This window comes from Propithecus coquereli, unplaced genomic scaffold (assembly GCF_000956105.1).
Source record: "Propithecus coquereli isolate 6110/MARCELLA unplaced genomic scaffold, Pcoq_1.0 Scaffold173, whole genome shotgun sequence".
NCBI classification, from domain to species: domain Eukaryota; kingdom Metazoa; phylum Chordata; class Mammalia; order Primates; family Indriidae; genus Propithecus; species Propithecus coquereli.
In genome coordinates, this window is record NW_012141969.1 from 3,351,327 (window position 1) to 3,366,172 (window position 14,846).

General features: G+C 42.1%; 1 protein-coding gene across 2 annotated transcripts in view; it reads right to left on the reverse strand.

Moving 5' to 3' along the window:
• LANCL3 (LanC lantibiotic synthetase component C-like 3 (bacterial)) overlaps window positions 1–7,195 on the reverse strand; it is a 96,774-nt gene extending 89,579 nt beyond the window's left edge. For both annotated transcript variants that reach the window (XM_012642094.1, XM_012642095.1), the window contains exon 1: window positions 6,533–7,195. In XM_012642094.1, the coding sequence (XP_012497548.1) occupies window positions 6,533–7,105 (573 nt within the window). In that variant the 5' untranslated portion in view covers window positions 7,106–7,195. The remainder of the gene's footprint in view (window positions 1–6,532) is intronic.
• Between the last annotated feature and the right edge of the window lie 7,651 nt (window positions 7,196–14,846).

Genomic DNA, 14,846 nt, shown 5'->3' on the forward strand with positions numbered 1-14,846 from the left:
TCAATCTAAATGTCCATCAATAAGGGTTAGATTATGGGATAGCCGTTAAATGGGACCAGTATAAAGAATGAAACATCCCTTTATGCAATAATGTGCAAAGATGCCCAAGGTACATTAAGCAAGAAAGCAAGTTGTAGAATATATGTATAATATGATTGTGTAGGTATATAAAAATATTTATTTTATGGAATGGAAGTAACAATTATTAGTCCAAAAAAGACTCATTTTGTTTTATATCTTTCTGTATCCCCTGACTGTTTAAGTTTACCTTGTGAGTATGATGACAGAAATGATTTCTAAGAAAAATTAGGAATAATCTCAACATTTTGGAAGGCTGAAGCTGGAGGACTGCTTAAGGCCAGGGGTTTGAGAACAGCTTGGGTAACATACGGAGACCCCCATCTCTGCAAAATTTTTTTTTTTTTTAAATAAGCTGGGCATGGTGGCACAAGCATATAGTCCCAGCTACTTTGGAGGCTGAGGCCGGAGGATCGCTTGAGCCCAGGAGTTTAATGTTACAGTGAGCTATGACTGCCCTACTACACTCTAGCCTAGGTGACAGAATAAGACCCTGTGTCTACAAAATAGAAAGAAAGTTTAAAAGAAAAACTAGGAAAAATGCAAACAATTGCTGCCATAAAATACACTTCCAAAACTTCATTAGTTTAAATTTTAATTTATAGTTAATATCTTAGCTTGTATTTGATTGGTAACTAGCTGACAGCAAAAACAAGACACCTTACAGGTGCCATGGGACATGGAGGTGATCTGAAAAAGGGAAGAGATACGTCAAAGGGAGGAAAAGTGAATGGATAAAGGAGGTCATAAGACAAACCTTGCCAAAGAATGCCAAAGTGCAGATGCTTCGGTAACCACCCAACAGCCATTTCCTTCTCCCTTCTTTCTTGTCAGAATCTGCATCCAATGATAGAGGTTAAAAATGAAAACACTAGCCTTCCCAGCTGCCCCTGAAACTATAACTGACCGATGACCAAGTGCTGGGCAATGAGTCAGAAGGGAAATTTTCCTAAGATGGAATGTTCTACATGATTAAAAAAAAAAAAGAATACAAGAAAAAAAAAGCCTCAGACCTATGGGAACATAATAACAGTAGCCATCTTGCAACATTGAAGGGTGGTACAGCTCACCCACTGAGAATAGCAGAGAAAACAGTTGGAAAGGGCTTGGATTTGGACAACTCTCCTGAGCTGCTGAACCAATCCTGGAATGGCCTAGCTCTCCACTCCTTGGTAGGTGAGGTAATAAATGTTCTCATTATTTAGATTACTTTTTATTGGACATTCTGTTATTTGCATCTAAAAGAATCCCTACTTATACAGCTGTCATTCACCTGCCTTAGAATTGAGCTGAGGATCCAATTAACAACTTTGCAATAGTTTTTTTTTTTCAAATCCAAACAGGAAGAAAGATATTTTGCATTGAGTATCATTTTCCATCTGATGTCTAGAATTACCTTGAGTTTTCTATTGGCAGTAGCAAAAAGGGCTAAGAGTGATCCCATTAAGCAGGTACTATGCATCAAGCACTATGTTAGGTACTTTATCTAGGATTAGTCATCACAGCAACTTCCAAACCAGTCCCCTTTGACTGGGAAAATAAAATCACATCTATATATTTTCTACTTTATTTAAACAATTTAATGTTTCCTTTCATTACAAACGTAAACCACAAATCCACCAGTAGTACTTGTGACTTTATCACCTATAGAAACAACAGATATATGCATATCACACTGCAGTTGTTGAAGATATCTCAAAATATCATTGACCCTCATCATGGTTTCAATAGGACCATAATCATTAGGCCTGCTGCGAAATCTAGTTATTTAATGTATTAATAACGAAGCACATATGCTACTGCAGTACACATTTTTAAAATGGGTTGGTAATTGAATTGCAATGTAATTGACTTCTTTTGTAATTCCCTGTGTTTTATTTTGTGCATTTAAAATGTTATTCTAAGAAGATGTCCTGTAGGTTTCACCAGACTGACAAAGGAGTCCTTGGCACAAAATGGGTTTGGATCCCCCATAACCAGTCTCCCTTGTGATCATTCTTTTTTTTGTGTGTGATCATTCTTAATACTGTCAATCCACTATCCATACAGAAAACCAGGGTGATATTTTTACATGATAACTAAGATCAAGGTATTCCCTTGTTTAAACATGTAACAAATGTACACTCCTAACTTTGACTGACCCCGCCCTGCAGGATCTGATTTTACCCTGCTTACATCTCCTGCCATGGTTTGAACTTCTCTATCCCCTGCTCTCTCTGCTCCAGCCATGCTGGCCTCCTTCCATTTCTTTGAAATCTCCAAGCCATTTCCCACCTCAGAGGTTCTTGCCCTCTGGCTGGAATGCCTGCTCTTAGAGCAGCCACTTCATTCTCATGCTCTAGTGATGAACCAGGACATTGCCTCCGCAGAGAAGCCTTCCTACCAACTTATCCCAAACAGTAGCCCTCCTCTTCCCACCTGTCCCCAGTTAGTTCCTGATTACGTCCTTTAGCGCACTTATTATTAAATACCACAGAATTACACGTTTTTTGTTCACTACCAAATCCCAGCATCTAGTAAGGTGCCTGGAACAACGTAGAAACCTTTCATTCACTGAATGAATGAATTAATAAAGGGCAGAATAAGTCAATGAGGAGGCTCTTATTAATCCATTTAAAAGTGAGGAAATTGAGGCTCAAAGATGTTAAATTATCTGTCCACGATCACTCAGTGGCAAAGTTATTTTACTGAGATCCTATGCCACCCCCTAATCCCTCCACCATTCCCTGATACATTTCCACCCATCAATGAAAAGCAGAATAGATCCAATACAAGATTATATGGCATGATTTCTGGGGACTTCAGTGCCTCATTGCTCAAGGATATCTGCCTAAGAAACCCTCAAAGTTACTCCTTGAGTACTTCCAGGAGGGCCGAGTTAAATAAAAATACATTACTGGGATAGAGTGTTTCTGTCTGTCTGCCTGTATATGTCTCTTTCCACATGCACACACATATTTTTTCATCTCAGAGTCTTGTAAACATAAATACAAACAATAAAATCAAATGGAAGGGAAAAAAATCCAGAAAAGGGTCAACAAAGGAAGGAAGAAATCAGATAACCCAGTGGTAAATGCTGGTATACAGAAATACATGTGATAAGGCACTGTATGCTAGCTTACGTGGACCACAGTTCTGGCCATACACTCCCTACTAGCTAACACAAAATGAGAAACGCAATCAGTTACATGACATCACGACATATTTTGAAGATTAAAAAAATTCAATCAATTGCCAGTAGAAGCACAATTATTTCTCTTTCTGTATCCTGAGAGAAATTCCTCTTGTGGGTTCTGATAATGAAAACATTGTAGGATATAGTAATCACCATTCTCATGGAATGGTATCTTATAGCATGTCTTAATAGAGGTGTCTGATATAATGCCAAAATCTATGCAGCATTATATGGTCTGGCTATTAAAAGCATGGTCCATGGACCAGAAACATCAGCACCACCTTGGAACTTGTTAGAAATGCAGAATCTCAGGCCCCATCCGAAGCTTGAATCAGAATCTGTATTTTATTAACAAGATCTGTAGGTGATTCCTATGCACATTAAAGTTTAAGAGGCACTGGTCTATTGGTTGAGCTTTAATTTGAGGAAAAACTTGTAAGAAACTATCATTCATTCATTCAACAAATAATTACTGACACTTTGGCAGTAGGAAAGGATCTCTTTAAATATGACACCCCAAAGGAAAATATTGAAAAATGGGACACCATTAAAATTGAGCGATAAAGCAAGCCATATAGTAGACTATATTTGCAACAAAACCAGAAAAAGAAAAGTTGGGTACCTAAATATGTACCAAGTGCTGTCTTGATGCTGGGGACACAGCAGCGAAATAAAAAATCTCTACCCTTATGGAGCTTACATTCTATTAATAATTGGTAAAGACATAAATGTGTTCAATTTAAGTAAAATCAGGAAAGGGGGGATCAGAGAGGGGGTGGGGTTGCAATTTAAAATAGGGTATACAGGAAAGGCCTCATTGAGGAGGTAAAGACTTGTGCAAGGTCAGGAAGCTAGCTATAAAAATATCTAGGGGAAGTGTTCCAAGCAGAGAGAACAGCAAGTGCAAACACCTTGAGACAGGAGAGTGCCTAAAACAGCAAAAAGGCCAGTGTGGTTCAAGAAGAGTGAGCAAGAAGTGGAGTAGGTACGCAGGAGGCTAGATCATGTGGGGCCGTGTTGGCTATTTTAAGAGTCGTAGCTTTAACTGTGAGAAGAGAAGCCACTGGAGAAAAGGTAATAGGGAGCCATTGCAGGATGCTGAGCAGGGAAATGGCATAAGGAAAAGCGATTTTTAAAAAGATTGGTTTCTTAGAGGTAGATGAAATGGCTTGAGTGGGAGAATCTTGCTCAGAATACATTGCACAAATCCCAGTAGATAATGATTCATTCATTCAACAATTTATTAGGTGCCAAAGATGTGCCAAGTAGTATGGGGAGGATCTCAACTAGGGTGATAACCAAGGGAAGTGCCAGGGAAATGTGAATATAAATGACATTGGAGGAAAAGAAACCCAGGACATAATGACACTATTTACAGAAAAATGACACAAATTGACAATTCAATTTAATCAAGGTTTATGGATCATCTACTGAGGGCAAAGCCATGTGCTAGCTAGGACTTGGCGTGGGGATGGTGTATGACATGTACTTTCCCCTCAAAGGGCCTCCAGCTTGGTGTGCTTAGCCCCTGCCCTATACCTTGCAAGCCTGAACATCTTGGATCCTTGCAGCTGAGTCTGACACTGGGACCAGCTGGTTTGCTCAGGTTAAGAGCTGCGTTTTTTGTTTTGTTTTGTTTTTTTCCCTTTTACCCTTGAATCTTGTTCTATCTCCTGGGAGCAGGGGGCCAAAGCACCTCAACTTGATTAGTACAGAAAGACAGATCTGGTTTGGCAGGAAGACAGAAGAAAGGTCTTAATAAATGTCTTTGTGGATCAGCGTTGCAGCCTGGCCCTGAACCACCAGTTTTTGGGCAAAGAGTCCTTCTGGTCTGATTCCACCTGTGTGACCTGGTGGGTCTCCCACTCTTCGCCATTCCATTCTGGAGAAAAGACTCCAAGGCATGAAAAGGGGAGGAGAGGCAAGCTTCAGGAAAAGAACTGGGAAAAAAAAACACATTTGAAAATTGCCTACCACCACACTGAGGTCTGGGAAGCAGATGCAAATGCAATGCAAATGATATGTAAATATCTCTGTGGCCTCCTAAAAGGTTTTATACAACAGGAAGAGCCCTTGGGAAACTGCTAGCAGATAACAGTGACTCAGAAGCAGAGTGAACTATTTCAAGACAACTTTGTCACACAGACCTTTGCTGCCCAGATAGCACAGTGCACATTCTTTAGTAATCTTTTTTCTTACTTGAATCAACCTCACCTGCTATAAATCAAAAAATATCAAGTCTGCCTCTGTAGAGGTGATCTAGCTTAATTACTCTTTTAAAACACTTTATATACCTTTAATTTTTTTCCGAAAGCCTTTCTCACCCAAATAAGGCTAAGTTAAATGTGTCACTTCCTCCCTAGAACAACATTTGGCTCCAGTGGATTATGAATGAAACTGCCTCCCTTTCAGTTCTAGTTACTATGATCCTTCAGAGTTTTTTTTTTTTCCCTACTCCACAGGAACTGTATTCAAAGTGAATGCTGTATTCAAAGTGAATCCAGAAAAAAAAAATGTATATAGTTTTGAAAACCAATGCACTTCAAGGACCCTCTGAAAAGCTATTCATCAAGAAAAGCTACCTTGTCAAGAAAGCTGTGTGTGGTCTTGACCATCCTAAGTACACATTTTAAAATGAAAAAATGCACATTTGATCACAATGGGGTACATTTCCGTCTACATTTATGAATTTAAAAAGGGGACACTCCCATCAGATATGCATTTAACAAGAGCCATGGGATGAAGAGAAATAGTAAGCAAGACAGTAAACAAATCAGACCTGCAGCTGGGCAGTTATTCTTGGTTACTGACTTGGGGGTTCAGAAGCAACTTAACTCCGCATCAGCCCCCAAAAGTTCCATTACTTTTCTAGTACTCTAACAATTCGAGGGTGCCTCAGCTTTTGACAGAAGAGTCTAAAGAAAGGAAATCCCTCCCGTTTCTGAAGTTTTTATCTCACTTGAAAGGGCCACCAGAAAGCTACTGGGCAAAGAGGCATTTGGGGTGATGCCACGTTCAGTGTAAAATATGAACAAAGCGTAAACACACCGAATCCCAACAAATGAGATACTAAAAAAGAGAGGGAAGAAGACTGACAAAAGAAGCAGGAGATAAACCTCAAGAGACTGAATAAATGACAGCGCTAGACAAAGAGTAACTAACAAAGAGATGGAGAAGAACAACCGGGGCGAAGCTGCGGAAGCCCGGGAGTCCGGGAAGGGCTGCTGGGCAGGGCCGGGCAGGCGGCGAGCGCCCTCCCGCGGCCGGGCCGCATCTTACCTCCTGGGCGAGCTTCTGCTTGAGCACCAGCGCGGCACACAGGTAGCCCGCGCGGCCCACGAACAGCTCGTCGGAGCCGCACTCCAGGAAAGAGACCGGCGCGCAGACGGCGCACAGAGCCCGGAACTTGCCCAGCGGTTGCACGTAGTCGGACCGGCCCAGGGCGTGGTACACGAGCGTGGCCACCGCGTACACGCCCGCGCCCCCCAGCAGGAAGGCAGCGCGGGTGTCGGCGTCCGGCTCGCCCCACTCCTCGGCGCGGGCGCACGCGTCGATGAGGCGCTTGGCCGAGCGCAGGTAGCGCTCTCGGGCTGAAGCGAAGAGCGGGCTCTGCGAGACGTGGTAGAGCATGTAGGCCACCCCGGCCACGCCGCCATACAGCCCCCCCTGGCAGCCGCTGGTCCCGGCCGTCGCTCCCCGCGCCTCAGCGCCACCCCCGAGCGGGGGCAGCTCCTGGAGGATGCGCTCGATGGTGGCGGTGACCAAGGGCGCCACCGCCTCCTCGCACTGGCCCGCCAGCAGGCTGCCCTGGTAGTCATCGAAGCGGTTGGCGAAGCAGCGCTTGGTGTCCATGCTGTTGCCCGTGCCCCCTAATGCCGAGCTGGGGACCGCTTGAGGTCGCGCCCTGCAGTCCCGCGCACCACTTCCCCGGCTCTCTGAGGCACTCGGATGGCGGTGTATGCGGCGGGGATGGAGCGAGAAGGGGGAGACGGGAGGTGACAAGAGGAGGCGGGAGCGAGGAGAAAGCACGGAGCGGATGGCCAAGTGGGGCACCGGGCTGCCGGGAGGTTCCCGAGTGGCCCAGGCGAGCGCTAGGGATGCGCGTCGTGCGCCCCGCTCTCAGAGGCCGCGCCCTCGCCGAACCCGCCCCCTCCTGCGCCGCCGCAACGCGGCCGCCTCTCCAAGGGGCCGAGGTGATCTCCGGCAGGACCCACGCGGGGCCCGCGCCACTCCTCCCGCTCCGCCCTCAGCTCCTCCCCTCCCGGCGGAAGGCAGCGGACGTGCGGGACACTGATCCGGAACGCTGAGACTCAGCATACACACACCTGGTGGTGGAGGTGACGACCTCGAGTCCCTTGTATATTCAGTGTGATCCTTGGGTTAGGAGCATCAGCATCGCCGGGGAGCATATTAAAAAGGCAGCATTTCAGGCTTTGCCCCAGACCTATTGAATCAAAATCTGAATATTTAGCAAGAGCCCCAGGTGATTCCCATGCACATTAAAGTTCGAGAAGCTACTGAACTAGACTAGAATACCAGGGAGAAACTGGGCGCCCTCTTCAAAGCTTGTTTTTCATCATGGTCACTTTGGAGTTTTCATTCTATTTCAGTTCCAAAGGCTGGGGGCGGGGGGGGGTTTGAGGACGTCATGTTTCGTGCATTAAAACAGTGAAACGCACCCTACGGAAACTTTTTATTGGCTTTGGTTGTCGTGTTTATCTCGGAGTATACTGGAGTAAGGCTTAAAGAACCACACCAAACTAAGGCAAGGGAGAGGGGACTCACCTCCCTCATGCGTGCATAGTAAGAGCTCAATAAATATCTTGAGGTCATTAACTAGTTAATATAAGAATAAACGCTATGTGAGAATTTAATTAGGCTTTTGAACTTTCTCCTGAGTGTCCTTTGTTTCCTCCTTTCCTTCCCATGTTTGTTTCCTTCTGCTTTTTTCCCACAGGCATAATTGAGGGTCTCCTGTGGGTCCTGAAACCTCGAAATAGATGGATGAATAACACAGACATGGTCCTAGACCTCTTGGAGCTTACAGTTCAGTGGGAAAGACAGAAAATGAACAATTACACGAGCTAGTTGCCTTTCTTGTGCCCAGCTGTTTTAGAATAATTCTGCCTTTCCCAAAATGTTGACTCCTGAAGGCTAAAGAGGTCACTTATCCCAGGGGTATTCGCATTTTGATAGGAACTGTGCAAGATGCAAAAGAATAAGTGACTGATAGAACACTTTCTGACACTTTGCAGGGAACACAACTACTCCATTTACTTGGAAGGCCAGCTTTTGTTTTGAGGCATTTTTTTCCTCCAAAGTGTTAATCATCACAATGATTTTGAAGCAGAGATTAAATGGCCTGCCCCTCCACCCTTGCTTGATGTAGTATGGGAAAGAACCTCAATTAGCCAAGATTATTGCCAGGACTGACACATCCGCAAAGTTCAAGGATAGTATGGCCATTCTCCTCCTATAATGCTGCCAAAACAGGTTTATTTTTAATAATAATAATAATAAAGCTAAGTCCACTTTTAGGCAGGGCATTTGTTATATTAAAGGAAGGCCATAAAAAAAGCTACAGGAATGTTTAGTTTCTCCTTGAGGCTTCCTTCCTCATCTCTCAATCATAATAGGCATTAGAAGTGATTTTTGTCCCCTTCAACAAGGAGACATAAAATACAAGCCTTCACAGGCAAAATGAAGCCTTATTCCACTTCATTCTTCCACACCTCACCCTTGTCATGAATCTAGAGGCAACTCTGTTAATTCTGACTCTGATCATCCTTCCACACACTCTAGCCCGGAGTAGCACCAGCAGCAATGACAACGACCTTTGCTGACTGACTTCAAAATAAAACTAAATGTAAGCATGTCTCCAGGAGAAGGAGCTTTACTTTCTTCCAGTTGTGTGATCTCTCTATTGCCCCAAAATGCTGTCTAACAAGCAGCCACGAAATCTAGTAGCATGTAACAATCAGTTTGTTGTTCATGCATCTGGGATCTTGGCTGGGTTCATTCATGTGTCTGGAGGTGGGCTGGGTCTTGCTTGGGAGACTGAGGTGACTGTACTCTGGTCCACATGTCTCTCATCCTTTAGCAGGCCAACCCCAGCATGCTTGCAAGGCAATGGCAAAGGGGCTAAAGCAAAAGTAGAAACATGCAAGACCTCTTAGGGTCTAGTCTCGGAACAGGCTCTTTTCTGCCTTATTCTATTGGTAAATCACATGAGGAAATATAAGGTGTCGTTATGGAACTTTAAAGTTACATGACACAGAGTGTGGATACAGGGCAGGGTGAAGTATTGGGGATCTTAGAGATTTCTTTTGGACAGTAATGTCAAAAAAGTAGGGCAAGGGTCACAAGATGGATATGAAACAGCATTATTTTGTAGAAGGAGGTTAACGATGTCCACAAGCCCTCTTGAACTCACAGGACAGATTAACCCTTTTACTTGCAAAATTTTTTCCCAAAGACCTCACCACTTTGCTGCATAATCACCTGGCAAAATTTCAGCCCAGAACATCCTCCAGGGTGGAGCAAGCTATTTGGACTACGTGAAGCCCCACTTCTAATTGTCATTTACTTAATTTGCAAGCAGTGTTATTTATTTTAATATCATTACTCTACTTAGGGCTTTTTGTTGCATTTATTTACTGATACACACCAAAAGCCTAGAATAGTCCCTGACTATTCTGCTACTACATGTAAGAGGTACTCACTAAAAGTTTATGAAATGATGAGTGAATTACCATAAGAGTGCCATTGTTAAGGTACCCTGGAGTTCAGAATACAGAGCAAGGCCTTTGTTGAAACTTTAACCTGACTTGTATAAACCTCTACTGTATTCTTGGATCCTTTTGCTCTTCTGAGCACAAGAATGCAAACATTCTGAAGTTTCTGCCTCTTTACTTTGTTTCTTCACAAGATCCGGTGGCCTCCATACTTTACCTTGCATGATTTCATGTATTCTACTTCTATTAACTAACCCTGTGTGACAAATTATATTTTCCAAATATGGCCACAACAATGTCTCCTATGCCACATGTTCCTCTACAGTCAATGTGATCTTGACATTCCTCTCATCAGGACGTAAGTACATGTCACCTCCTCTGGAATCTGGGTGGGCTTGTGACTCACTTGTAACCAATTGAATGTAATAGAAATGGCACTATATGACATTCAAGGCTAAATTATCAAAGGTAATATAGTTTCCATCTCACATGCAGGAGCACTCATATTTGGAGCCTTGAGCTGTCTTGCAAGAATCTGACTACCATGAGGCTGCCATATTGTGAGGAAGCCCAAACAACATGAAGAGACCACTTGTAGGTGCCTGGGTTGACAGACCAGATGACAGTATCAACTGACAGCTATGTGAGTAAGCTGCTTTGAGTATCCAGCCCAGTCAAGCCTTCAGATGACTGCAGGTCCAAATGAGAACCACCACCTCAAACCCTGCCAGAATTCCTGATCCACAAAATTATGAGCAAAATAAAATAGTTGTTTTCAGCCTCTAAGTTTTATGATAATTTCTTATGAAGCCAGGTGACTAAAATATCCTGCTAGCTTCCCATTGTCCAATGCTATAGAAGTTCCCTCTAATCAATAGTGTCTATTCAACGGGGCAATGAGCAGTTGGGAAGAGGAATATTTCAGAGAAATCTGGAAGACAGAGAAGTGTGCAGGTACCCAGAAAGTTATGTTCCAAAATAATAACTCTATTTGGATTCTTTACAAGTACTGATAACCCCACAAGAAATATGCAGTCTATAAAAAATCTTACCAAAGCCATTTATTTCACCCTTATCTGCAAGATTTGTCCTGATAGTTACAGAATTTCTAGCAGCATTTGCTGACAGGCAGCTCTCAACACATGTTTCTGTGATCTTGCTGAATTGCCCAGTTCCCAGTTCTTCCTCAGTATGTCCTTATTATGCAGATTATGCAAAACTATGGATGGAAAAGAATTTTAGTGGGTTCATCAAGGAAATCACGTAAAAATTATGCAAAACTATCCAGGAAAAAGAGTATTAAAATCAAAGGGTTCCTCTTATGCAAATCATACTGATAATTTGCTATCTAAGGGTGAATATGAAAAAAAAGTCAGTAATTGTATAACTGTCAAGCCTCACCACTTAAGGTGTAATACATTTTATGAAATAAAACATCTTAAAAATGCTTTCAGAAAGTTTTCCAAAGTTTTGCACAAAGGATGCATCTTAGAACTGGTTGAGATAACTGAACGGTGTTACGTCCATCCAGTCCTTGCAGCATATCCTCTGTGGAGACTTAGCCCTGACTTATTAGATTAACAACCTACTCACAGACTTCTCCCTGCTTCTGCTCTTTCTTCCCTGTAAGCTCTTCTCAAAACAGCATCCATAATGATATAAGTCAGATCCTGTCTTATGACTGATGTCACTGTTTCATATGTCCCTCAAAGGAAAATCCAGAGTCCATAGGATGGCCTGCAAGGCCCACTGCCACATTGCCCTCATTACTTGTGTGACCTCTCCTCCTATTTCTCTTCCCCTTGCTCCTTCGGCTCTAGCCATGCTGGCTGCCTTGATATTCCTCAAACACACTACTGATAGACATAACTTGGAGTTTCCCTTGCAGTTTCCTCTCCGAGGAATACTCTTGAAAAAGCATCCTCAAGCCCCTTCTCATCTCTCTTTCAGTGAAATTTTCCCCAACTTATTATTTTAAATTATAACCTATTCCCCAGCCATTAGTGTCTAACAACTATATATTTTACTTATTTATTTTGTTTCTCATCTGTCTCCCTCTACTAGAATGTAATCCCCATGAGAACAGGAATTTTTGTCTGTTGTTTCCTGCTGTATCCCCAGCGTCTAGATCAATGCCTGACACACAATATGTGCTCAATACATATTTATTGATGTCTGTGATACCCTTCATAATGTCAAAATCTTCTACCCATCAATGGCGAGCTTTGCTTGTCTGTCTGTTTCTTGATTGTACTCGTCTGCCACAAGCAGCCATAAAAAATGTTCATTTTAAACATAGGATTTGATTCTTGCATCTTTTTCTCTACCTACAGTATTATCAATTTTGAGCATTTTGTTAGCCACTATAGGTTAGTCATGATCACCAGTACACAATGTAATGCCAGGATTAGAAGCTACCTGCAATACACAAGCAAAGTGGTACTTACCACTCCACCTGAAGAAGGGGCAGCCCAGTTTGATTGGTTACATTGGCCAAGATCAAGTAATAGTGCACACCCTAGCTTACCAGACATGAGGAAAATATATGTCAATTATACCTTTGGGCACTATAATGTGTGCATGTGGATGAGTGATTTGAATGCACTATAATAAAACATTTGCTGTATGAGGCACTTCTAACATAGGTATTCCTCTATTCTAAAATGATGAATCTGTGTAAGGTACATTAAATTGGCAAGTGGCGATGTAGGCATTCCATTAGGTAAAGTAAATTCTTTAACTAGAAAATTTTAACAGCTTCCTACATGTAGTCTTTTCTAAGGTTTTCTCCAGCAGTCAGGATGTTAGGAGGAAAAGAGTGATTATGGATCCCTAGTGTGGTATAGATCAACAGCTGTTAATTAAGCTAATAATAAACTAGTAATAATAATGCATTAACACATCTTTTTGTCTTATGGTAAACCAATATTTTCACTTCTACACATGCAGTTCTATTTGTCATAAGAAATTCCAATGCCAAAAATAGAAAGTAGAATTTATTCCCTGATACAGTCAATTTCTAGACATTTTCATGAATCCAAGAAGTGGTAGTTAAAACAGAGATATGTCCCAAATAACTGATATTGATTATGACTCTGGAATGCCCATGCTAACACTTTGCCGGCTGTTCTTAATGTGAAATGACTCCTAGACATGGCTTGACTCAGCAGTCCCATGAAATACAATAAGGAGTGACATCCAGAGAGAAACTGGATCTCAGCCTATAATCTAAAAGGTAGAAATATCTATTACCAGCTGATCAAACATAGCTAACTGCTTTTGGTTTTTTCCAGAATCATGGAGCTAAAAGGATCCAAGAGATCATGTACTGAAGCCTTTCCTTTAACAATGAGGAAACTGAGGCTGATGGCAACCATACAATAGGGAATCACTGAACGGTTGTAAAGAGGAGAGTCATAGGATCATATCTGTGCTTTAGAAAGATCAGTTTTCTGGAAAATCAGAGGATATATTGGAAAGGAGGAAAATGTGCCAGTATAGTAAGTAAAATAATCAAGAAATGAGGAAATCTGAACTTGGGTGGTAGCAGAAAGGATGGAGAGACTTGGAAGAAGTCAAGAGATTTTAAGTAAGGCAGGATTTATGGGGTTTGATGACCAACTGGATGTGGGAGTAAGGGAGGAGAAAAGTCAAAGATTATGGCTGATTTCTGCTCTGGGATATTGGGCCAACGGAGGTGCTATCCACCAAGAATACAGGCAGTGGAATAAGTACAGGGCACAAGGGGAGGGACAGGGGCTAATTGAGTTTTGAAACTTTAGTGTGACTTTAAAGTCTTATGATGGAAAAATAATATATATATGTAAAAATAAAATTTCAACATATATGACCTGAAGATAAAATCAAGATTCGGTAAGACTGATTAAAGGAGGCTGATGGAGGTGAACTTTGGAAATGGGTTAATACAGGGAATAGTATCAAGAAACGTTAAGTAGCTAGACTTCAGAATGAGGAAATTTGACCACACGGTTTCCATTCCCTTCTATTATCAGCAATATCTTGAGTTTCTTTTGAGAAACCACCATTCCTCATTCCCAGAACACATAGTTTAAAAGGAGCTAAATCACTCCCATTCCCCCAAGAGAGAGCACATATCACAGGCCCGCTTAAAGAGAAGCAATCCTGAGCTGCCTTGGCTAGAACCATTGGAAAAGCTTGGATTGTTAACGTAGAAGGATTAGGCGTGCAACTACTGGTGGCCATCTTATGAGTGCAAGGAGAAAGCATGCTGAGGATAAAGCCACACAGTGGAAAGCAGAACTGGGCAATAAAAATGTATGACAAAAATTGTGATCTGCTGACATTGTTAGAATGTCTGCATCTGACTTTACCTGAAGGACCATTTAATTATGGGACCAAGTACATTCCTTCTTTTGCTTAAATGGGGGTCTGTCACTTACAAAAGAAATACATCTGGACTCATTCAGGTTCTTGGTAATTCAAAGTAGTTTGCTGTGATTCGAATAGAGAAGCTAAGTAAGCATGGAGGGAAGAAAGAAAAATGTTTAGAAAGGTTGCTGAAGTCACATTTAAGGAGATTATTGAGAACAGAATTTCTATAAATTCTTTGAGCAATGAATGAGTGGAGGTATTGAAGTGAGACTTGATGTCAAATTCCTGCTCCACCAAACCTAGCTGTGTGACCTTGGGAAAGTTATTTAACCTCCCTAAGCCTCAGTTCTCTCATCTATAAATTGGTAATGATAATGGAATCTTTCTCATAGAATGACTAGGAAAATACCTATGAAAGGTTTACTTTGGTGTCTAACTCTGAACAAATGTTAGCATTTGTCCAAAATCATTACAATTCTGCATGTAGTTGCTTCAAGAAGTGGCTT